This window comes from Dendrobates tinctorius, unplaced genomic scaffold (genome assembly GCF_039654945.1).
Source record: "Dendrobates tinctorius isolate UK_male_01 unplaced genomic scaffold, ASM3965494v1 ptg000155l, whole genome shotgun sequence".
Taxonomy (NCBI): Eukaryota; Metazoa; Chordata; class Amphibia; order Anura; family Dendrobatidae; genus Dendrobates; species Dendrobates tinctorius.
This window is the reverse complement of record NW_027361822.1, coordinates 23,304,692-23,329,766: the sequence shown is the minus strand read 5'-3', so window position 1 is coordinate 23,329,766 and position 25,075 is coordinate 23,304,692. Positions and strand designations below refer to the sequence as shown.

The window sequence follows — 25,075 nt, the reverse complement described above, 5'->3', positions numbered from 1 at the left end:
TTTCTACAATCTTGTCGAATCCATACTGGGCCTGAGAACGTCTGAGTCTGCCTCCTGATTAGAGATGAGCGGTGTTCGAGTCGACCTGTGCGCCAAGTTAAAATTCCAGCTGTTTTGGGCGGTGTTTGAGCCGTTCGTCAAACTCGAACACTTTGCTTAAAATTCGGCTGTTCGAGGTTCCATTCGAGAACGGTTCGTTCACCAAAAGCGTAACTTCATTTTCACATCAATAATGGTTTTCAATGTTAATAGACTGTTTCATGGCATAGTAGCGGTGTGTGGTAGCAAGTGGTGTAGTGCACCTGTCAAGGAGCTACACCGTGTGTGTTTCTAATAATTTTTTACCGCATCTTGTCCAGAAAATCCTTTAGGGCCTTGTAGCACTGTCTGCTCCTCAGCAGAGGAGCCCACCCGTGAACCAAGCTGTGCCGCCTATTTATGTAAGAACCATTTTTTAACTCCATTTAGCCCAGTGAATACTTTGGGACTAGTACCGGTGTCTACTGCTCAGCAGAGGAGCCCACCTGTGAACCTAGCTATGCTGCCTGTTTATGTAAGCACTGTCTGCTACTCAGCAGAGTTGCCCACCCGTGAACCAAGCTATGCCGCCTGTTTATGTAAGAACTGCGTGCTACTCAGCAGAGGAGCCCAGCTGTTAAGCAAGCTACAGCACCTGTGGTTTGGACACTTAATTTTTTCATTCTTTCTGGAATGCCGGTTAGGCCTAATTCCAGAATTCCGGTTGACCTGCACTTACTGGGAAATCCTCGTTCGTGGGGAAGAATTGGAATCCCAGATCCCCATCACTAACGGTGTTCAGCGGGTTATCTGCACCTGTAAGCGACATACGGTGTTCCTTTCAGTGTAGCGTGCATGCGGCCACAGACATGTAAGGGCATGACAGACCTGTTATTGCTCGATCTCGCGTGCCAGAGCCTCGCGTGTCCCTCTAGTTAGCTTGACGCGTACCGCGGGGGCATGCCGGAGTCTAGTTCGTTAACAGAATTAAGCTGCCAAATCGCTAGCACAACTAAAAGCGGACATCCACCACCACCCACTGAATCGACAAAGCTTGCAATCTGTCCATCTTTTCTGTAGCTGGCATGGTTGAGGTTTCCCGGGTGGAGTCGAATTAAGCCGCAGGCTCCAGTCCTGGTGGACATTCCTTTAAGGTTCAGCTTTGCAACTATACTGCCCCCGGAAACCAAACATTTTGCCTTCATGGACGCTGTTCGGATGTTCGTGGGAATAACGCCGCCCGATCGGCAGTTGGCATAATTTATGGTGGGAAGTCCAACGGTATATGATCGTCTTCGATTTCAGATTTTTTTATTTTTTTATATTTTACATTTTTATTCCAGCCTTTCTTGACTTCATAAGGGCATGAAATGCCTATATATGTGTCTCCTCCTCCTCCTTTTACTCCTCCACCTCTTTTCTATATGTAGTTGCCCTTTTCCATATGTTATTTTTGTATTCTGAGCATTTTGTCTGCTTTGGGACACCTTTTAAGGTGTTTTGTAATTGTTTTCTATGTGTTTGTGTTTGCCTGCCATTGTTTTCAATGGTGTTCGACGGTGTACGTCGAACATTCAACGAACTTGCCTCCTGTTCAACGAACCAAAACGAACTCGAACACTAGCGGGGTGGCTCAACACTACTCCTGATATATAGACTTACATTTTTAATGTTTAAACTATGCTATATACAGTTGTGGCCAAAAGTATTGACACCCCTGCAATTTTGTCAGATAATACTCAGTTTCTTCCTGAAAATGATTGCAAACACAAATTCTTTGGTATTATTATCTTCATTTAATTTGTCTTAAATGAAAAAACACAAAAAGAATTGTCCTAAAGCCAAATTGGATATAATTCCACACCAAACATAAAAAAGAGGGTGGACAAAAGTATTGGCACTGTTCGAAAAATCATGTGATGCTTCTCTAATTTGTGTAATTAACAGCACCTGTAACTTACCTGTGGCACCTAACAGGTGTTGGCAATAACTAAATCACACTTGCAGCCAGTTGACATGGATTAAAGTTGACTCTATCCTGTGTCCTTGTGTGTACCACACTGAGCATGGACAAAAGAAAGAAGACCAAAGAACTGTCTGAGGACTTGAGAAACCAAACTGTGAGGAAGCATGAGCAATCTCAAGGCTGCATGTCTATCTCCAAAGACCTGAATGTTCCTGTGTCTACCGTGCGCAGTGTCATCAAGAAGTTTAAAGCCCATGGCACTGTGGCTAACCTCCCTAAATGTGGACGGAAAAGAAAAATTGACAAGCGATTTCAACGCAAGATTGTGCGGATGTTGGATAAAGAACCTCGACTAACATGCAAACAAGTTCAAGCTGCCCTGCAGTCCGAGGGTACAACAGTGTCAACCCGTACTATCCGTCGGCGTCTGAATGAAAAGGGACTGTATGGTAGGAGACCCAGGAAGACCCCACTTCTTACCCTGAAACATAAAAAAGCCAGGCTGGAGTTTGCCAAAACTTACCTGAAAAATCCCTAAAACGTTTTGGAAGAAAGTTCTCTGGTCAGATGAGACAAAAGTAGAGCTTTTTGGGCAAAGGCATCAACATAGAGTTTACAGGAAAAAAAAGAGGCAAAGAAAAGAACACGGTCCCTACAGTCAAACATGGCGGAGGTTCCCTAATGTTTTGGGGTTGCTTTGCTGCCTCTGGCACTGGACTGCTTGACCGTGTGCATGGCATTATGAAGTCTGAAGACTACCAACAAATTTTGCAGCATAATGTAGGGCCCAGTGTGAGAAAGCTGGGTCTCCCTCAGAGGTCATGGGTCTTCCAGCAGGACAATGACCCAAAACACACTTCAAAAAGCACTAGAAAATGGTTTGAGAGAAAGCACTGGAGACTTCAAAGGTGGCCAGCAATGAGTCCAGACCTGAATCCCATAGAACACCTGTGGAGAGATCTAAAAATTTCAGTTTGGAGAAGGCACCCTTCTAATATCAGGGACCTGGAGCAGTTTGCCAAAGAAGAATGGTCTAAAATTCCAGTAGAGCATTGTAAGAAACTCATTGATGGTTACCGGAAGCGGTTGGTCGCAGTTATTTTGGCTAAAGGTTGTGCAACCAAGTATTAGGCTGAGGTACTGGACAGTCGTATTGAGTCGGATTGAATTGATATATAGGTGTGCAATCCCCAGAGACCCTTTGGTCTGTATATTAGGGTATGTAGAAGAATTAGTAGCGGTATCCATGGTCAAACTGGCGATTGCTAAACTGTTGTTCATAGCAAGGAAGTTGATTGCTCGGTTCTGGATCAGAGAAGAGCCTCCGACTAGACGAGACTTTCTTACGCAGGTGGAGCATATAATTTCATTGGAAAAAAGTATTTATACTAAGAGAAATAAACTCGATGTATTTCATAAGATATGGCAGCCATGGGTAAAATGGAGTTAGATTTGTGGGGAGGATGTATTATGATATAGATGATGTTCATAATAAACAATTATATATGGATGTGGGAAAGAGTATCGGAATAGAAATGAGGAAGACACTGAAAGGGTCTCGGAGGGGTGGGTGGGGGGGGAAAGGGGGGGGAGTTTTGTTCATAAAAATTTATGATTATATGTGAACAACTGCTTGATGTCATATGATATAATTGTTATCTTTTAATTAATAAAAAATTATCTGATTAAAAAAAAAGTATTAGGCTGAGGGTGCCAATACTTTTGTCTGGCCCATTTTTGGAGTTTTGTGTGAAATGATCAATGTTTTGCTTTTTTTGCTTCATTCTCTCTTGTGTTTTTTCATTTAAGACAAATTAAATGAAGATAATAATACCAAAGAATTTGTGTTTGCAATCATTTTCAGGAAGAAACTGAGTATTATCTGACAAAATTGCAGGGGTGTCAATACTTTTTGCCACAACTGTATACCTGGTATTTGGTGATACTGTACCCTTTCTGCCAGGAAGTCCTCCTCTACCCACCACTCTAAGTGTATGATTGACACCTGGAACATTGTCCCACATGTGTGATTATTTCTTGCGGATCTTCTTGTTATATTGTGGTGTGATCCATCCTGAGTGTGTGACAGTCTGTGGGTTACTCCTGCAATTTAGATGTACATTAAAAAATTACCCCAACACTAGTGTATACAGCTCTACGCTTGTGATACATTACCCATTTCCTGCTTTTTATATTCTGGTCTAATCCAAACTGACCAAGTGAGAGTTATTTTCTGACTGTGGAAATAAATACTGAGAATGACAACAATGACCCCTACACTGTGTACAGCTGTACTCTTCAGATCCATTACCGTTTTACGGCTTTTTATATTGTGTTGTAATCCATACTGAGCCTGAGAGCGTCTGTGTCTGCCTCCTGAAATATCTACGGAGATTTAGAATGTTTAAACTATACTATATATACCTGCTATCTGATGATACTGTACACTTTTTCTACTTTTTATATTCTTGTCTAATCCATACTGAGCCTGTGAGCGTCTCTGTGTGACTGATGGAGTATATAGGGAGATTGACAATTATCCTTTGACTGTATAGAGCTGTACGCTTCTGATACAGTACCATATATCTAATGTTATTTTGGGTTCATTTTCTGCAAAATTTTGAAGTTTGGTGGAAGAGGCCACGGACATGGGCGTTGGGGGGCCAGCTGATGGTGCTGGTGCATCTTCTGGTAGTGGCAAAAGCACAATAGCAGCTAAGGCAGGAGGTGTTGAGCCTGCGACCTGGTCTGGCTCCGGAACGCCTGGAAGGCTACCTTTTCTGGGAGTAGGTTAACCGCTTTTAAAGACGGAGCATCAGGAACTGGTTTTGGCTTACATTGCCGAAACAGACTCCAGCAAATATGCCCTCCTCTTCTGAAGTTTCAAAAAAATGCAAGCACTGAGTCATCAAGTGCTGGCTCCTGGTCAGGAAGAACCCCTTTCCTTGTGTCCTTCACCCCCACCAAAAGTGAATGATGCAGCAGGCCACACTTCACATTAGTCCATATAGCTCTTTCTATCATACCATGCCTGGGTTATCAAGTCAAATCGTGAATTCCCCAGTCCAAGATGAATCTGACATGTAGTGTGGGTGGCCAGCCAGGGCAGTGGGGTTAATCGGTATCGGTCCGGTGTCTCAGAGGGATGTGTCACGTTGGTGGTGATGACCCGTTCCGTGGCCCTGGGCGTCCATGCAAAGGGGTGAATAACGTTTATAGGTGAATGATACATGACGCCACCTGTGTTTTCTCATCAGATTGACCCGCACTGCAGTGTCGCTTCTCTAGGACAGATGTGGTGCAGCTAAGATGTAGAAGCCCTGCACAGGTAGATGAAAGAGTTGGTAGATGGTGTGCAGTGCAGGATGTAGCAGAGCCGTGCGCCAGGCACAGGAGAAAGATGACAGACACAGTCGTGCCGTTCCTTTACCTGTACTTGGTAAGTGCCGTCCAGGACCCAGAGTGCAGATGGAGAAGGAGTTGGTCAGCCTGGAAGCAAATTTGGAATTCTATCTCTGCAGATAGGTAGTGTGGCCTCCGTTCTAGCGCTTATCTGAGGTACTCACAGTACTGAGTTCACTGAAGTTCCCCCTATTGACTCTCTTTTGGAACTTTCTCATATGGCAGGCAGCCACAGCCTTTTCCTTCTGGCTCACACACGTCGCTGCTGGGGCCTCCGAGCCTTAGTTGGGAACAGAGCATTTACAGCTGCTACTTCCTCCGGTTTCTGCTGCAGTACCGTCAGTGTCCCTACAAACTCGGAGACCGGAATTCGGACCATGCGCTCCAGCTAAGAGTGAGCCTTAACTCTGCTCATCCTTAAGCTCCCCTTCTCACGTCCACACACTTCCCCTTCCCTTCACAGACTGCCCTAACTTACCTCCTCCCGACCACAGAGAGCAGCTCCTCAGCAGTCAGGTTCAGAGGTCTCCCTGCTGGCCTGGAGTGGGAACTGTGTTGTGTGTTGGCTTAACTGCTAGAGAGATCCTTCGTTACTCCCAAGCATGACATCACACTCCCTAGGAGGAAGGTAATGCCACTGTGGTGACCATACTCCTGGGGGCGCCACAAGTGCACTGATGCCCAGCCACTGCTAGATGATTCTGCTGGTACATTGACCCAGATCACTACATTCCCCTCGCAGTCTACACAGCCAGAATCTGACCCTGATGCAACTCAGGTTCCCCTTCCCGCATACTATACCACCTTACACGGTGACAAAGAGGAAGGTGCAGATGAAAGTGCAGGTTCCTTGAGCAGGTGGGGGGGGCATACTTATGGGCGACGGCACTGGCACAGGGCCCCTCATAGTACGCAAAAGTGTCTCTGCCAGTGGGTGGGCCCCCGCCCACCCACCCGCCGTCAAACACACCGCCGTACTAAGAGGGGTCCTGTGCCAGTGCCATCGCCAACGAGTGGGCCCCCCCTCTTTGCTCAGGATCACAGCACTTGCAAAGTTGAAATACTTACCTCTCCTTGCTCCACCGCCATGACGTCTTCCGCGTTTCCTGACAGTGACTTTCTGGTCAGAGAGCGCGATGACATCACGTCTGTACGTCCTATGTCTAAACAGTCCAGGTGCAGTGAGATGGAAGATGGGGACGACGACGACGACGAGGAGTCCAGACTAGTACATGGATTCCCTAGCGAGGAGACTTATTTAATTGTTTTCAATGTTGGGACAGCAATTTTTGGTGAGCACTATACTCTGGAGAATGATATATGAGGCCCACCATACACTGGAGCATTCCAAAGGTGGACATCAGACACTGGAGCAGCATTTACAGGGCCCATTATACACTGGAGCATTAGAAATGGGGCCCATTATATATGGAGCATTATTTGGGCCCATAAGACAGTGGAGCTTCATCCATGGGGACCAACATGTACTGTAGCATTATGTGGAGCTCATCATATACAGTGGGGCAAAAAAGTATTTAGTCAGTCAGCAATAGTGCAAGTTCCACCACTTAAAAAGATGAGAGGCGTCTGTAATTTACATCATAGGTAGACCTCAACTATGGGAGACAAACTGAGAAAAAAAAATCCAGAAAATCACATTGTCTGTTTTTTTTTTCATTTTATTTGCATATTATGGTGGAAAATAAGTATTTGGTCAGAAACAAAATTTCATCTCAATACTTTGTGATATATCCTTTGTTGGCAATGACAGAGGTCAAACGTTTTCTGTAAGTCTTCACAAGGTTGCCACACACTGTTGGTATGTTGGCCCATTCCTCCATGCAGATCTCCTCTAGAGCAGTGATGTTTTTGGCTTTTCGCTTGGCAACACGGACTTTCAACTCCCTCCAAAGGTTTTCTATAGGGTTGAGATCTGGAGACTGGCTAGGCCACTCCAGGACCTTGAAATGCTTCTTACGAAGCCACTCCTTCATTGCCCTGGCGGTGTGCTTTGGATCATTGTCATGTTGAAAGACCCAGCCACGTTTCATCTTCAATGCCCTTGCTGATGGAAGGAGGTTTTCACTCAAAATCTCCCGATACATGGCCCCATTCATTCTTTCATGTACCCGGATCAGTCGTCCTGGCCCCTTTGCAGAGAAACAGCCCCAAAGCATGATGTTTCAACCACCATGCTTTACAGTAGGTATGGTGTTTGATGGATGCAACTCAGTATTCTTTTTCCTCCAAACACGACAAGTTGTGTTTCTACCAAACAGTTCCAGTTTGGTTTCATCAGACCATAGGACATTCTCCCAAAACTCCTCTGGATCATCCAAATGCTCTCTAGCAAACTTCAGACGGGCCCGGACATGTACAGGCTTAAGCAGTGGGACACGTCTGGCACTGCAGGATCTGAGTCCATGGTGGCGTAGTGTGTTACTTATGGTAGGCCTTGTTACATTGGTCCCAACTCTCTGCAGTTCATTCACTAGGTCCCCCCGCGTGGTTCTGGAATTTTTGCTCACCGTTCTTGTGATCATTCTGACCCCACGGGGTGGGATTTTGCGTGGAGCACCAGATCGAGGGAGATTATCAGTGGTCTTGTATGTCTTCCATTTTCTAATTATTGCTCCCACAGTTGATTTCTTCACTCCAAGCTGGTTGGCTATTGCAGATTCAGTCTTCCCAGCCTGGTGCAGGGCTACAATTTTGTTTCTGGTGTCCTTTGACAGCTCTTTGGTCTTCACCATAGTGGAGTTTGGAGTCAGACTGTTTGAGGGTGTGCACAGGTGTCTTTTTATACTGATAACAAGTTTAAACAGGTGCCATTACTACAGGTAATGAGTGGAGGAAAGAGGAGACTCTTAAAGAAGAAGTTACAGGTCTGTGAGAGCCAGAAATCTTGATTGCTTGTTTCTGACCAAATACTTATTTTCTACCATAATATGCAAATAAAATGAAAAAAAAACAGACAATGTGATTTTCTGGATTTTTTTTTCTCAGTTTGTCTCCCATAGTTGAGGTCTACCTATGATGTAAATTACAGACGCCTCTCATCTTTTTAAGTGGTGGAACTTGCACTATTGCTGACTGACTAAATACTTTTTTGCCCCACTGTACATACTGTTTCAAACATTATATGGGACCAATGATTCTGTATGGAGAAATATATAGGCCTCATTACTCTGTATAGCGCACTATGCGCTGGCCATAATATTGTATGGAGTAATATACTGTCCGTTTTTGGAGCTATTGGAGAATTTAAAATGGATATCAGTCATGTGATGTACGAAGTGAAGTATTTTTCATTGTACTATACCGCTATTTCTCTGCCGTATCAGAGGATCATGAATTGTGGCATGTGTTAAGGAGCCCAGTGACACTCTTTGGCCCAGGGCCCACGAAAATCTGGAGCCATCCCTACCCCCCCACTACTTTAGCCAACTAACCCCCAGTTTTCAATGCCTAACTATTATTATAAAGTAAATTAAGGTTGACAAGCTTAACAAATAAGAATTGATGTTGTTGGCATTAAAATGGGCACTGTAGGTGTGTTTCCAGTCCTCCACTCACTGCCGACCTTGGTTCCCCATTGACTTGCATTGGGTTTCGTGGTTCAGTCGGCCTTCGACTTTTCACGATAATCGGCCGATTGCGTTCGACCCGACTTTTGAGAAAGTCGGGTTTCATGAAACCCGACTCGACCCGAAAAAAGGCAAAGTCGCTCATCTCTAGTAGTCACCAGTACGTTATGCCCAGCTCGTGCTTCTGGAGGCATGGACCTGTAAATTAGGCGGGCTCTCATCGCTTCAGAAGTGCCAAACATGTGGATGCTATATGTGGTTTAGGTACACTGTGGGGCTCAGAAGGGAGGGGGCATTTGGATTTGAGAGTGGATAATTTTCTGAATTTCTTTTGTATGGTGATGAGCCATTTCTCTTTTCCAGAGCCTTTGTACTACCAGTAACGTGGAAGCCCCCTATATATCCGTTAAGAGATGACAGACCTGAGTGGGGACTTGATTTTTTGGTGGATTGAGTTGAAGCTTTTGTTAGGAACATTTTACTTAACCTTTGGGATCATATTTATCATGCGCTCTATATTGAGCACTTACATTGGGGTTTGTATCTAAATCTCTGAGTGACATGACTCAGATGAAACCTCCCAGAGATCCATTCACTATAATGAGGCAGCAGAGTTACTCTGGACTGTGTATAGGCTGATCGCTTGTATTGCAGGCTGATCGCTTGTATAGCATAGAGATGCAGGAGCATCCCTAAGCTATGCAAACTGTTAGCACTGCACTGACAGACAAACTTGCTTCATCATACTCTGAGCATGATTAAGCAACTTTGCTAGCACTGGTGACCCGGATGTCGTCATAATGATATTGGGTCACCATGGTATCGATTTGACCCCGTGGGGTCTCCGATCCAAGGGCAGGGAGGCTTTCTTCCCTCTGCCCGCTCCTGAAATGCTAAGATCGAGTTCGATCTCTGCATTTAGAGGGTTAAAGTGCCAGGAGCGGCGTGGGACCGCTCCTGGCTCTGAGTGCTGCGTAAAAGCTTTCAGAATCACTTAGCACAGGTTTGTAAGTACCAGGCCACAGGGACGGTTGGACACATCTAAGGTCAGAAGGGGTTAACATTTCATAAAAAGGAGCATGAGTCTGACATTTTCTTGCATGTTCTTTACAAAAATTGTTCCTGCTGAGTTTATTTTGTATTATTTTAACATCTGCTTTTTTTTCTATCAATTTTCTTGTAATATAAGGAAGCCTAGTGGAAAGATGAGGAAAAAACCCTCTACATGTAGGTTTTAAATATCGTATTTTGCGTACCATAAGACGCACCCCAAGCGTAAATAGAAAAACATTTTTTTTAATAAAATGGTGGTGCATCTTATATTTGAATTCTACGGTCGTTTACCGAAGGGGTTGTGGCGGTGGAGAGGTGTCACAGGAGGCAAAGTCTGTGCTGAAGAAACCTGGTGGTGCACCAGGCTGGGAGGAGGGGGTATCCCTTCTGTGCGAGGCTGCGGGCACTGGGCCCTTCAGAAAGTTTTTGCTGTGAAAGGAGTCCTTGCACTTCCCATTGGTTTCCATGCGGTGGCTTCGGGACAATGGCCGCTGTAGGCGGCACATGTGCAGATTGAGATATCGGTAGGCGATATCTCGGGAGCCGAGCTCTAAATCTGCGCATGCGCTGCGCTACCTAGGGTGACCATTATCCCGAAGCCACCACAGAGAAATCAATTGGAAGTGCATGGACTCCGCTCATTGCCGACATTTTGTGAAAGCCCAGGGCCCACAGCCTCACACCCGCATCATCCCCTCCTCCCAACCATGGGCAAACAGCATCGCTTCCCTCCTGCCGCCACCGGCCTCCTTCAGCAATGCCCGTCTGCCTTGACCCTGCTTCACCACCACCAATTTTCCCCGGTAAGCTGCATTCGGATTATGTGACACCCCCATTTTCCACCCAATTTTTTGGGAAAAAAGTGTGTCTTGTAATCCGAAAAATACGGTAACTACGATCTACAGTGTTCCTGAAAACCAATATGCCTCAAGCTTCTGTGTGTGAATCAGACATAAGATGTATCACAATTGAAGATTACAGCCGGGGGAAGACGGGAAACTTTCATACAGACGGCCGTGGGTGATGGAGTCAGTGACGGACTCTGGCCAGATATGTTTCTAGAGCCGTAGTAGAAGATGAAGATGTCGTCCTCATCATGAAGTAGTTATTTCTCATGTCACGTGTAATGAATATCTCCTGCAGTATTGCTAATGCCGATTCCAGTAAATAAGACGAGAATTAGCGTTATGGAAGATGAGTCTATGAGGAACGTATTCAGCTGCCGACTCCAAGGAAGAAAAGAAACTGCTTGTTGTGTGTGGTCTAAAAGATATAGGATTTATTAGTAGATGTAAACAAAAAAAAATAAATACTGAAAAAAGATTAAAATATTATTACTCTGCATTTCATGGTCACATATGATCTCTACCACCAATCGGTGGATGAAGCAGTCACCAAAATAGCCAGTGAATGGAACAAGCTGACTTTGTCACTAAAGTTCCAGTGTATAATAACTAGCAGTACAGCACCTACACATTCTAGTTCCTCATATGTTTCCTCTTATTATCGCCAGTAAATGTATTATTACACGGGATTCTTTATGATCTTACATTGGCTCATCTTCCGATTTAGGTTCCTACAATATCGGATCCTATCAGTGGAGATCTTCTATATGAAAGAATTTTCCTGATTTACCCATCACGGATGGATAGGGACAGGAACAAGATGGTGGAGAGGATATTGCACCTCACCCTAGAGATCCTCTTTCGACTTACTGGAGAGGTGAGAGATTCTGATGACGTCACATTACATCATTCTTATCTATGGGAATAACAGACGGACAGAACTGGAGAGGTGAGGACTCTGGAAATGTCTGTAGTGAGATTTATTAATGTGTCTCTCCATAACCAGGATTACACAGTAGTGAAGAAGACCTCTAGGGAGCGCTGTCAGGCCCCTGTGTCTGAGGGATCAATCATGGGGACTCCACCTCAGCTCCTGATACATGAGGATATCAATGACCAGAAGATCCTAGAACTCACCTACAAGATGATTGAGCTGCTGACTGGAGAGGTGACACTCCTGGGAATGCTGGGACATTATACAGTAATGCTATGAAGAGATCGGGGGATGACGGTATCACTGTTTGTTTCAGGTTCCTATAAGGTGTCAGGATGTCACCGTCTATTTCTCCATGGAGGAGTGGAAGTATTTAGAAGGACACAAAGATCTGTACAGGGATGTCATGATGGAGGTTCCCCAGCCCCTCACATCACCAGGTAATAGACAGGACTAAATACACATGGCCTATAATTATCTGTATGTGAAGAATGAATTCAGTTCCTATATGTGTTTTCTCCAGTTCTATCAAGTAAGAGGTCAACACCAGAGAGATGTCCCCGTCCTCTTCTTCCACAGAACTGTAAACGAGAAGATCCCAGTGTTCCTCAGGATCATCAGGTAGATGGAGAGAAGGTGTCATGAGATCTCCCCTATGATGTGTAGACGGCTGTGAAGGTCTTGTGCTCAGTCTTGTTTTATCCACCAGTATTATATGTTTTATACTTGTGTAATGACAACGGTGGAGATGGCAGGATTAGAACTGATCATAGATGTGACTTCTCCATCTGTCTGTGACTTTTACAATATTTGTTTCAGGGTGAAGATCTGACCCATATTAATACTACAGAGACATATGTGTGGGGTGATGAGTGGTGTAAAGAGGAGATTCCTACATATGACTACCCAGGTGAGTAGTAACCATTAAGGATGAGCTAGCACTAAAATGCTCAGGTACTCGTTGCTCAAACTGAGCAATTCCTAATACTTGCATGCTCGTTTCGAGTAGTGAGTATAATGGGAGTCAATAGAAAGCCAAGCTTTTTTTTCTGGCAGACACTGCAAAGAGGTCTGGGGGGCAGTGAAAATGTTGAAATGGATGGAAAATAGCATGGGGAAGACCGCTGGAAGCATCTCTGACTCCCAGATCGCTGCTGTGAACAATGGTGTCACACTTTTTTACACTATTTTAAGGACTGACAATAAAACATTCCAAATCCACGAGAAATTTCATTTTACAGGAAAAAAAATGTTTAACATTTTTTCTTATATAATGACTTGTATATAAGGCAAAACTTAAATGAGAAGCAAAAAAAAGATAATTTAAGTTAACCAAAATAGTTTTTATATTAAAAACTAGGAAATTTCAGTTTAATGAAGGAAGCAAAAATTGCCAAAAATTAAGGACTCAGATAAACGCTGTATTAGACATAAAGGAGGGCCTCATACACATTCTGTTCAAATTGTTATGTATTGGCACTCCCATTGCACTCCCATGTTGTCCTTTGGTTCAAATCCCACCAAGGACAACATCTGCAAGGAGTTTGTACTCCCTGAGTTTGCGTGGGTTTCCTCCGAGTTCTCCGGTCTCCTCCCACGTTCCAAAGACGTACTGATAGGGATTCTAGATTGTGAGCCCCAATGGTGACAGTGATGATAATGTATGTAAAGCGCTGCAGAATAAGATAGCGCTATATAAGAAATGCATAATAAATAATAAAATAAATAAACTCATAAAGTAATACTAAGGAAATGTACTTTAAGGAATAGTCTGAGTGAGCAATGTAATACCGATAAGGGTATGTGCACATGTTGATTAATATCTCAGCACCATTTCTGCATCTTTTTTCAAGAGAAATGTAGGGCAAAAACCGACAGAGAATTGACATTCTACACATTATTTTCTTAACGTGTGCACGACATTTTAGGTTTTCCCCTGAGAGTGGGATCCATCCTGCAAGGACAGGAAACCTACAGAAATTAAATGGGCAGTACTTCCCCGCATCAGTTGGTTTCCTGTCCTTGATGGGAATCCCGTGCTGAAATCCATGGTTCAAGAAGAAAGCTTTCCCAGGCCTGTCTCAAAGTCGGAAGAACAGGCTGCGTACCTGTTGCGCCGTCCACAGGTCCCCTGGAGGCTTTGTGTACCTTTGGGCAGCACAGACAGGCCAGAGGCTTATCCCGAAACCGCTGCACCACCCTCCCTGTGCCTGCTCTCCTCTGATCTCATCATGATAGAGTGGCCGGGAAGCTTATCCTGTTGTGGCGTGCACCACTGATATCACGGGCGCAAGGCACGCTAGGTATCGGAGTGCCCGAGAGACGTCAGTGAGTGTACCAGAAGAAAATGGCAGTGACCAGCGCGGCGCCGACCAGGGCACTTTGGATGGCGTGCCAAGATGGCTTTCGCGAGGTGGGGGGCAATCGTCAGGACCAGAAGGAAGGCGGACCCTCAAGATGCCACTCACTCTCACATCTTAAGAATGCTGCTTTGGCTCCAGCTCCCCTTGCCTGGTTGCCATGGACCAAGGCAATCGGCAGCAGCCATAACCAGCTCACCATTAACGTGGACACAGGAGAGGCAGCCGTTCGAGTGGCAGGAACAGCAGCCGTCCTAGCTAGAGGAGAAGAGCATCTCAAGATTCCTTGGTGTCCAGAGAGGATGCGTAATGTGTCCCACAACAGGCTCCGAATCCGGTACACTTAATTGACAGCAGTTGGTGAGTGATCTTCGTGAATGTCACCATTTGTTAATAGGACCCTTATTGTTAGTTTAAGTCACTAGAAGAGGCCTAGGAAAGTTAGCGATAAGAAAAGAAACAGGGGGTGTGCGCTATGCAAAAACCCGCTAGCAGTGGACTGGCAGAAAGACTGCATCCACAGGACTACAGTATTAGGAAACACTTGACGTTGCAGCAAGCCTTAGATCCATTATCAGATCTGAAGTGGAAGGCTTGCTGAAAACCCTATTAAAGAAAGGGAATAAAACACTTAGGGAAGTTTCTTCTGATGCCTCTCCAAGATTATCAGAAGGACAATATTAACCCCTTAATGACGGGAGCTTTTTTCGGTTTTGCGTTTTCGTTTTTCGCTCCCCTTCTTCCCAGAGCAATAACTTTTTTTTATTTTTCCGTCAATATGGCCATGTGGGGCTTATTTTTGGGGGGACGAGTTTTACTTTTTAACGACATCATTGGTTTTGGCATGTCGTGTATTCGAAAACGGGAAAAAAATTCCAAGTGCGGGGAAATTGCAAAAAAAAGTGCAATCCCACACTTGTTTTTTGCTTGGCTTTTTTGCTAGGTTCACTAATTGCTAAAACTGACCTGCCATTATAATTCTCCAGGTCATTACGAGTTCATAGACACCAAACATGTCTACTGGGTGGTGCTCATAGCAGTGCCTCATCAACAACCATAGAGGCCTCTATGAGACCTCAGGTTGTTATGGCAACGCGTCGCTGCCCCCCCCCCCCCCGCCACGCACCGGAAACTCTAGCTAAATGCCCGCTGTAAGCGTTTGACAACGGGATTTAACTGGTTAATAGGTGCGGGTGGATCACGATTCCATCTGCGCCTATTGCGGGCACATGTCAGCTGTTGAAAACTCACCGGCTCACCACCGGAGCCCTCATCAGAGTGGCGGTACTGCCATTGGACGTACTATTCCGTCCAATGGCAGTAAGAGGTTAATTGAGTCCTCCTCGGACAGTGATATGGGGGGCAGACCGTGCATTCCAGTAGAGCACACAGATAAGCTGCTTAAAGCAGTTAGATCAATACTGGGCTTAAAGGAGGAGAAGATCGCTAAATCTCTTGAGGACATGATGTTTGGAGGGTTAGAGGAGAAAAAGAAATGCACCTTTCCGGTCAATAGTAAGATCCAGGCACTCATTAGCAGAGGGTGGAGGAGACCGGAGAAGACTATTGCTTTGCCCTCAGCCTGAAAAAAGAGATATCCTTTTGAAGATAAAGATTCGGAGTTATGAGATAAGGTCCCTAGAATTGACAGCACTGTATCTAAATCAACGACGAGGTCATCACTACCCTTTGAAGATTTACAGGTTCTCAGGGACCCAATCGAAAGAAGGCGGACACACTTCTAAGCCACACATGGAAAGCGGCAGCAGGAGTACTGAAATCAGCAATTGCAGAAACTTGTACTGCACGTTTTTTTGTGGTTTGGCTACAACAGCTAGAGGAACAGCTCAAGAGCAAAACCTCAAGAGAAAGGATCTTGTCCAACTTTCTCCTGTTGCACGGAGCTGCAGCTTTCCTAGCGGACACATCCACTGACTCTGAGAGGCTAGCGGCTAGGTCTGCTGGTCTGCCAAATGCAGCAAGATGTGCCTTGTGGCTGAAGGGCTATCTGGAAGATCTACAATCGAAAGGGAAAACTTTTTATGCAGTAGATGTCTTCCAGATTCCCTGGGACTTCAGGATTGCTTATGCCTTCCGTCCTATAGCAATGATTCCACCAGTCGTGAAAATGATCAGGAGGATCAGGTGAGAGTGATTCTGATTGCCCCTTTCTGGCCAAAAAAGACCAGGGCGTTCACTATTAAGAACAATGTCACTGTCTAATCCATGGATTCTGCCGGAGATTCCGGACCTTCTTACGCTGAGCCCAATATTCCACACTCGCTTCCATCTAGCAGAGTAGAGTTTGAAAGTGCAATACTGAGTAGCAAGGAGTTTTGCCAGAGTTAGTTTCCACCTTGCTATGAAGTAGAAAACTCATAACAATGAGGATTCACAGCAGGACATGGAAACATTTTTTAGGGTAGCCATTAGGTCAAAAGCCTCCAATCGGTCTCATCCTAGAGTCCTTTCAGACGGGGTTTGAACTGGGATTGGCTACTAGTATCCTTATGGTCCAGGTATCAGCATTAGGGACATTATATAGTTGTAACCTGTGCTGGCTGTTTTAGATGTTTTTTAGCAAAGTCCAGTCTAGCCTTTTTATTCTTGATTCTTATGAGTGGCTTGCACCATGCAGTATACCCTCTGTATTTACTTTCATGCAGTCTTCTCTTTATGGTAGATTTGGATATTGATACGCCTACCTCCTGGAGTGTATTGTTCAATTGGTTGGCTGTTGTGAAGGGGTTTCTCTTCACCATGGAGATTATTCTGCGATCATCCACCACTGTTGTCTTCCGTGGGTGCCCAGGTTTTTTTGCATTGATGAGTTCACCAGTGCTTTCTTTCTTTCTCAGGATGTACCAAACTGTAGATGTTGCCACTCCTAATGTTGTAGCAATTTCTTAGATGGGTTTTTTCTGTTTTTGCAGCTTAAGAATGGCTTGTTTCACCTGCATGGAGAGCTCCTTTGACTGCATGTTTCCTTCACAGCAAAACCTTCCAGATGCAAGCACCACACCTCAAATCAACTCCAGGCCTTTTATCTGCTTAATTGAGAATGACATAACGAAGGGATTGCCCACACCTGTCCATGAAATAGCCTTGGAGTCAATTGTCCAATTACTTTTGGTCCCTTTAAAAACAGGGTGGCACATGTTAAGGAGCTGAAACTCCTAAACCCTTCATCCAATTTTAATGTGGATACCCTCAAATGAAAGCTGAAAGTCTGAACTTCAACTGCATCTGAATTGTTTTGTTTAAAATTCATTGTGGTAATGTCTAGAACCAAAATTAGAAAAATGTTGTCTCTGTCCAAATATATATGGACGTAACTGTAGATGATTCATAAAATCCTGTAATAGGTCTAGGCCAGTCCCAATCCCTAGGGTCCCCCCAAGGGATCTGAACCTGGTACTAGAAGCATTGACCAAAGAACCGTTTGAACCCATGCAGGAGTTGTCAGCCAAATATCTTACCGTCAGAACATTCATATTAGTAGCATTGACATCAGCCCATAGGATGAGTGATTTTACAGGCCCTTTCTACGAACCCTCCTTATACGCAGATATATGAGGATAGAGTTGTGTTAAGACCTGATCTGGCTTATCTTCCTAAGGTAGCCTTGAAATTTCGTTGGAGTCAAGAAATCATCCTGCCCTCCTTCTGTAATAACCCTAAGAAGGGGGTGTGGCCTGGCTATGGAGCAGTAAGGAGTCGGACGTGTGACCACCATCTTCCACTCTCTAGGCTCCAGTCACTAGGTATTAAGGACACTGCTCTCTCCTGGTTCTCTTCCTATCTTTATGACCGCTCCTTCAGTGTTTTGTTCTCTGGCTCCACGTCATCTCCTCTTCCTCTCGCTGGCGGGGTACCTCAGGGCTCAGTCCTTGGCCCCCTTCTTTTCTCTCTTTACACGGCACCAATTGGACAGACCATCAGAAGATTTGGCTTTCAGTACCATCTTTATGCTGATGACATACAACTTTATACGTCTTCCCCCGCTGTACTACAGAATGCCAGTGACATCATGTCCGCTCTCTATCTGAAACTCAACCTCTCCAAAACTGAACTTCTTCCATTGTCTACTAACCGCCCTAAATCTGACATTTCCCTCTCCGTGGGTGGCACTACAATAACACCCCGGCAGGAGACGCGCTGTCTGGGTGTTATGTTTGACACCAATCTCTCCTTCACATCCCATATACAATCTCTTGCCCGCTCTTGCCGCTTACACCTAAAGAACATTTCTAGAATCCGCCCTTTTCTCACCATGGAAACAACAAAAACCCTCACTTTAGCATTGATCCACTCCGTTTTGACGATGCGGTGACCCCAAGAAATTGCAACACGTTGCATTCGATGTGAAGCCGGCCTTAGTCCACGCATATGTGCTATCCCACCAGGGAGGATATGGAGAACCATATATCTAGGCTGGAATCATCATATATTGAGGTAGATAATCTAATAAAGCAGATTCATTCACTGGAGACCCTACAGAAACAAACACTTTCATCTTATATTCCAGGGGAATTATCCAAGAATAGAACCTCTCTCAGACTGTTGTTAGATCAGAAATATCATAGACAAAGAGAAAAATTTAAATGCTACATGTATGAGATATCTGATAAATGTGACCGCCCCTTAGCAAGACTCCTTAACCCCCGGCTGGCAGCTACATACAGTTGTGCTCAAAAGTTTACATACCCCGGCAGAATTTTTGCTTTCTTGGCCTTTTTCTTTAGAGAATATGAATGATAACACTAAAACTTTTTTCCAACTCGTATTTAGTGGTTGGGTGAAGCCATTTATTGTCAAACTACTGTGATTTCTCTTTTTAAATCATAATGACAACACAAAACATCCAAATGACCCTGATCAAAGGTTTACATACCCTGGTGATTTTGGCTTGATAACATGCACAGAAATTGACACAAATGGGTTTGAATGGCTACTAAAGGTAACATCTGTGACCTGTTTGCTTGTTATCAGCATGTGTGCATAAACGCTGAGAGAGTTTCTGAAATCCAGACAGACTCTTACATCTTTCATCCAGACACTGACATTTCTGGATTGTGAGTCATGGGGAAAGCAAAAGAATTGTCAATGGATCTAAGGGAAAAGGTAGTTGAACTTTATAAAACAGGAAAGGGATTCAAAAAGATATCCAAGGAATTGATAATGCCAGGCAGCAGTGTTCAAACTGTGATTATCAAATGGAAAATCAAGGGCTCTGTATAAACAAAACTACGGTCAGGTAGACCAACAAACATTTTGTCCAGAACTGCCAGGAAAATTGTTTGGGTTGAAAAGAAAAACCCACAAGTAACATCAACTGAAATACTGGACTCTCTGAAAACTAGTGGTGTGGCTGTTTCAAGATGCACAATAAGGAGGTATGAGAAGAAAAATGGGCTGCATGGTCGAGTCACAAGAATAAAGCCATTATTGTGCAAATGCCACAAAGTATCTCACCTTCAGTATGCAAAACAGCACAGAGACAAGCCTCAAAACTTCTAGAACAAGGTAATTTGGAGTGATGAGACCAAAATTGAACTTTTTAGCCCCAACCATAAACATTACTTTTGGAGAGAGGTTAACAAGGCCTATGATGAAAGGAACACCATTCCTACTGCAAAGCACGGTGGTGGATTGCTGATAGTTTGGGGATGTGTGAGCTACTAACGGCATAGGAAACTTGGTCAAAGTTGAAGGAAATAAGAATGCAGCACATTATCATCAAATTTGCAATCATCAGCCTGGAAACTGTGCATGAGATGTACTTGGATGTTCCAGCATGACAACAATCCAAAACACAATGCCAAGTCGACCTGTCATTGGCTACAGCAGAGCAAAGTTAAGGTTCTGGAGTGGCCATCTCAATCTCCTGACCTCAATATCATTAAGTGACTCTGGGAAGATCTCAAGCGCTCAGTTCATGCTAGACAGCCCAGGAATTTACAGGAACTGGAGGCTTTTTGCCAAGAAGAGTGGGCAGCTTTACTATCTGAGAAAATAAAGAACCTCATTCACAACTACCACGAAAGACTTCAAGCGGTTATTGATGTTAGAGGGGGCAATACACAGTATTAAGAAATGGGGTATGTAAACTTGATCCGGGTTATTTGAATGTTTTGGGTTGTCATTATGATTTAAAAAGAGAAAACACAGTAGTTTGACAATAACCATGAGTGGAGAAAATGTTTTGGTGTTATCATTCATATTCTCTGAAAGCAAAAATTCTGCCGGGGTATGTAAACTTTTGAGCAGAACTGTATGTACCGTTCATCAAGAGACACAATAGGAAAGACTCTCATAATCCTAAGGAGATTTTGGATACATTTAGGCTATATTATGAGAAGTTATACAATATTAAAGGGCAACTTGCATACATTTCCCCATTGGATCTGTGTGAGCAAATCCGGAAATATATCAAAGAAACATACCCTGGACCGTCCTGTCTCGTATGCACTTGGGAAGATATCTCAGAAATTGAAGTTAATATAGTATTTAAATCCACACCCTCAGGTAAATGTCCTGGACCGGATGGATTTACCCCAGCATTTTACAAATTCTTTAGAGACCAACTAGCTCCAGTTATAGCCAAAACTTTCAATTCCCTAGAGGAAGGTACATGCTTGCCCCCCCCCCCCAATCACTAGGGGCGCATATAAATGTGATCCCCCAAACCTGGGAATGATCCCGCAGTTACTGCCAACTATAGATCTATATCACTAATAATTGTGGACATCAAAATACTATCAAAGATATTGGCAGATAGGATAGCCCATTTCCTACCGGCAAGAGTAAACACAGACCAGGTGGGATTTGTGCAGGGCCAAGAGGCAAGGGACAATACCATTAAGATGATGCTTATTATCTCTAAGGCTAAATCCTTACCCCTTGGTCTCTTATCAGTCAATGCAGAAAAGGCCTTTGATGGGGTCCACTGAGGGGGCTTATGAAAGAGGTGCTGTGTCAGTTGGGGATTGGTCCTCGTTATTTCTTTATATATAAAGGCCCTACTGGGCGAGTTAGGGTAAACGGAACATTATCTTCCCCCTTCGCGATTCAAAATGGAACCAGACAGGGGTGTCCCCTGTCCCCTCTGCTCTTGATATTAGTGATGGAACATCTTGTTAAGCAATTAGGAACAATCCTAACATACATGGGATAAATATAGCCTCAGCAAATTACAAAACAGCATTATATACAGATGATCTCCTTTTGTATGTATCACAGCCCCAACTCTCTTTACCCTCTGTAATGAAAGATAGATTTAGCTTCCTGAGCAACTTCAAAGTGAATTATTCAAAGTCAGAAGCGTTAAATATTTCACTTTCAAATGAGGAGGTTTAGTTAGCAACATCAACATTTCCTTTCAAATGGCGTGTAGATGCCATAAAGTATTTGGGAGTCCTCATTTTATGACCCATCCAAAATTTTCTCTCTTAACTTTCAAAAACTTTTAGACCGAACCCTTAAGGACTTCGGATGATATAGCAAACTGAGATTATCATGGTTCGGCAGGATGAATGCCATTAAAATGGATATACTACCTCAATTTCTATATATTTTCCAGACCACACCTGTATCTCCTCCCCACGGTTTTTTTGATAAGCTTCATTCTGCTATGATAAAATTTGTGTGGGGGAGATCTAGGCCTAGAATTAGTATGCAAACTTTAACAGGCCCTAAAGCATTGGGAGGTGCAGGGCTTCCTAACTTTTAAAACATTCCATAGGCCGGTTTATAGATTGTCATTTTTCCCCTAGTAAGAAGCAATGGGTTGAGACTGAGCAAGAAGGAGGAGAGATACCCTTAAAGCACTTGCCGTGGATTCCGTGGACAGAGGCCTCCAAGCTAGGTTGCTTAAATGATTTAACAGTAGAGACACTCAAAATATGGCACACTTTCTGTAAGGGAAAATTTCCCTCTGGGAGTATCAGTCCTCTTACCTCACTTTTTTTTACTCTGTCATTTTGCCCTGGGTATTTGAAAGAGACTTTTCTCGGTTGGATGGCCATGGTGGACATCCATATACATTATGTTCTTATTGATGGTAAGTTGCCCGCATTCAATTCTCTGCAGGATCAGTACCCATCCAAAGTCCTTTCTTGGTTTAAATATCTACAATTTCAATTTATTATATCTTCAAAGGGTCTACACCGCTTATGCCACTTCACACCTTCCCCTTTTGAAAAATTATTTTTACAGGAATCTCCGCCTAAGCATGTGATTTCAGTTATATACAACTACCTAATCAAAGAGGGATATGGGGGGAAAATCAGCTATCAGTTGGCATGTGAACGGGTAATTGGAAAATCTTTATCTCGGTCGGAGAAAGTTTATGTGTAAATAGAAATCCTATCAATCGCTTGCCCTGACCAGGAAAAACAACTAACAACTATAAAATTATTATAAGATGGTATAATTATCCCTCAAAATTGCATGCTATTTTCCATCTGTTCCTGATACATGTTGGCGATGTGGAAAAGATAAAGGTAAGTGATACACATATGGTGGGATTGCAGTAGAATTACTGTATATACTCGAGTATATGCCAACTCGAGTATAAACCGAGGCAACTAATTTTGCCACAGAAAACTGGGTAAGCTTATTGACTCGAGTATAAGCCGGGTATGCATTATCCCCTCATCCATGTCCTGGTATGTGTGGCTCCCCCTGCTGTATGCATGGCTCCTCCGTCCTCCCCCTGCTGTATGCATGGCTTCTCCGTTCTCCACCTGCTATTTGCATGGCTCCTCCATCCTCAGCCGTGTATGCATGGCTCCTCCGTCCTCCCCCTGCTGTTTGCATGACTCCTTCATCCTCAGCCGTGTATGCATGGCTCTTCAGCCCTCCCCCTGCTGTATGTATGGCTCCTCCCCCATGTATGCGTGGCTCCTCCGTCCTCGCCCTGTTGTATGCATGGCTCCCCCCATCCTCCCCCTCATACTCTCCCCTCCTGGCACGGTCTCTACACTTCCCTGCTTCTCCGATGGTCTCTGTGGCTGGCAGCTTCTTCCTGTGTTCAGCGGTCACGTGGTACTGCTCATTAAAGTAATGAATATGCACTCCACGCCTATGGGTGTGGAGATGAGTGCATATTCATTTCTTTAATGAGCAGTACCACGTGACCGCTGAACACAGGAAGAAGTGCCTTGCTGGACAACAGAGAAATGCAGGGAGGACTTGCAGTGATCGCGCGAGGAGTGGGTGAGTATGATGTGACAGCCGCCGGCTCCTGCCGCTCCCCCGCCGTCCCCCTGTGGCAATGACTCGCATATAAGCCGAGAGGGGCATTTTCAGCCTAAAAAAATGGGCTGAAAATTTCGGCTTATACTCGAGTATATATGGTAAGCCATTCTGGGAAAAGGTTCTTTCAAACTACTCTTTGGTTACGGGTAGAAGTTTGGAGTTCAGCTCTTCTTTCTATTTTTCCCTCTTTAATTTGTTCTCAAAAGAAAGATAGTCTCCGATTTTATTTTACTGCAGTGCGGTCAGTGATTCCAAGACATTGGAAAACAACTCGTACTCTCCTAACATTGGAATGGTTTGCCGAGATGGTTAATATTTATAGGATGGAAGAACTCACAGCCGAAAGCTCTGGACGCTGTGATAGTTTTAGGAGAGTGTGGCGTGACTAGATCCTGTTTCAGAACTCAGTGGATTTTTGTAAACTATTCGAATAGATGTGTCGTTCTCTCGTGAAGTGTTGCTGTGTGCTCCCTCCCTTTTTCCATATGCCTTCTCCCTGATCGTCCCCATTCTTTCATCCCTTTTCTCCCTTCTAATCCTCCCACCCCACCTAAAAAAAATTTTTTTTCTCTTTTCGTTCCCTCTTTCTCTTTCTAACCTCTGTTGGAATTTTCACAATAATTTTTCATTTGCTGATATTAAAATTTAGGTAACTTATTTTTCGGACTATAAGATGCACTTTTTTCCTCCAAAAATTTGGAGGAAAATGAAGGGTGCGTCCTATAGTCCGGATGTACCAGCTCTGGCTGTGGTGGGGAGGTGGGGGAATGGCATTTGGCGGAGCAGCGGGTCACAGGAGGCTGGAGCCGGTGGCTACGGCTAACTCCTGTTCCCGCTGCTAAAGTAAAATGAATATTCACTGCATTCCGCACCCATGGCCGTGAAGGGCAATGAATATTTATGACTCTTTAATAATAGTATCTTGGTATGATTACCCCCCCAATCCCAGTCCTGGAATGCATGGCCCCGTCCTTTTAATTGACCGCACCCCCATCCCCATCCTGGTATGCTTGGCCCCATCAGAAAACATTAAAAAAACCAAACCATTACACTTACCTACCTGGCGCTCCCTCAAAGCGACCTGCTCCGGTGCCTGCAACTGCTTTATGCTTATAAGCAGCGCATGCCAGGGACGTCATGCGCTGCTCACAAGCATAGCACAGCTGCCAGAATACTCACTGAGACTGTACGCGCAAAGAGCAGTGAGTATTCATTGCTCTTCAGTAGAGCGCAGTGTCAGTCACCGACTTCCTCCTGCTGCCGGCGGTCACGTGTGCCGCTACTTAAGAGAAATTAATATCCATGAAGTAGCGGCACACGTCTACCAGCCTAAATGGCAAAATTTCCACTGCAAGCAGCCTGGATATGTGCCCGTTTTTCATTTGGGCCTGTAGTTGGGTGGCTAGGACCTTTTTCTTTTTTGTTCCAATGCCTGGGGTTGTGACAGCTGAACGCTGGGCTGGAACAAGGATTTGGAAGTGCCTGATGATGGTAAGTCAGAATATGCAAGGACAGGTGCAGGGTGAGGAGGTATCTGCACCAGTGTTTTGGACATGGAATTGGGAAACACCTAGCACAGGCAGTGGTGTCACCCAATGGCACTGTGACGAGTGTCAGCTTACGCTGAGTCGTTCTTCTTAGAAAGAGTG

General features: G+C 44.4%; 1 protein-coding gene across 1 annotated transcript in view; it reads left to right on the top strand.

Moving 5' to 3' along the window:
• LOC141051188 (uncharacterized) overlaps positions 1-25,075 on the top strand; it is a 181,746-nt gene that overhangs the window by 140,673 nt on the left and 15,998 nt on the right. The window contains 5 exon segments of the mRNA XM_073548052.1: positions 11,599-11,748; positions 11,878-12,039; positions 12,122-12,245; positions 12,329-12,426; positions 12,625-12,715. Of these exon segments, the coding sequence (XP_073404153.1) occupies positions 11,599-11,748; positions 11,878-12,039; positions 12,122-12,245; positions 12,329-12,426; positions 12,625-12,715 (625 nt within the window).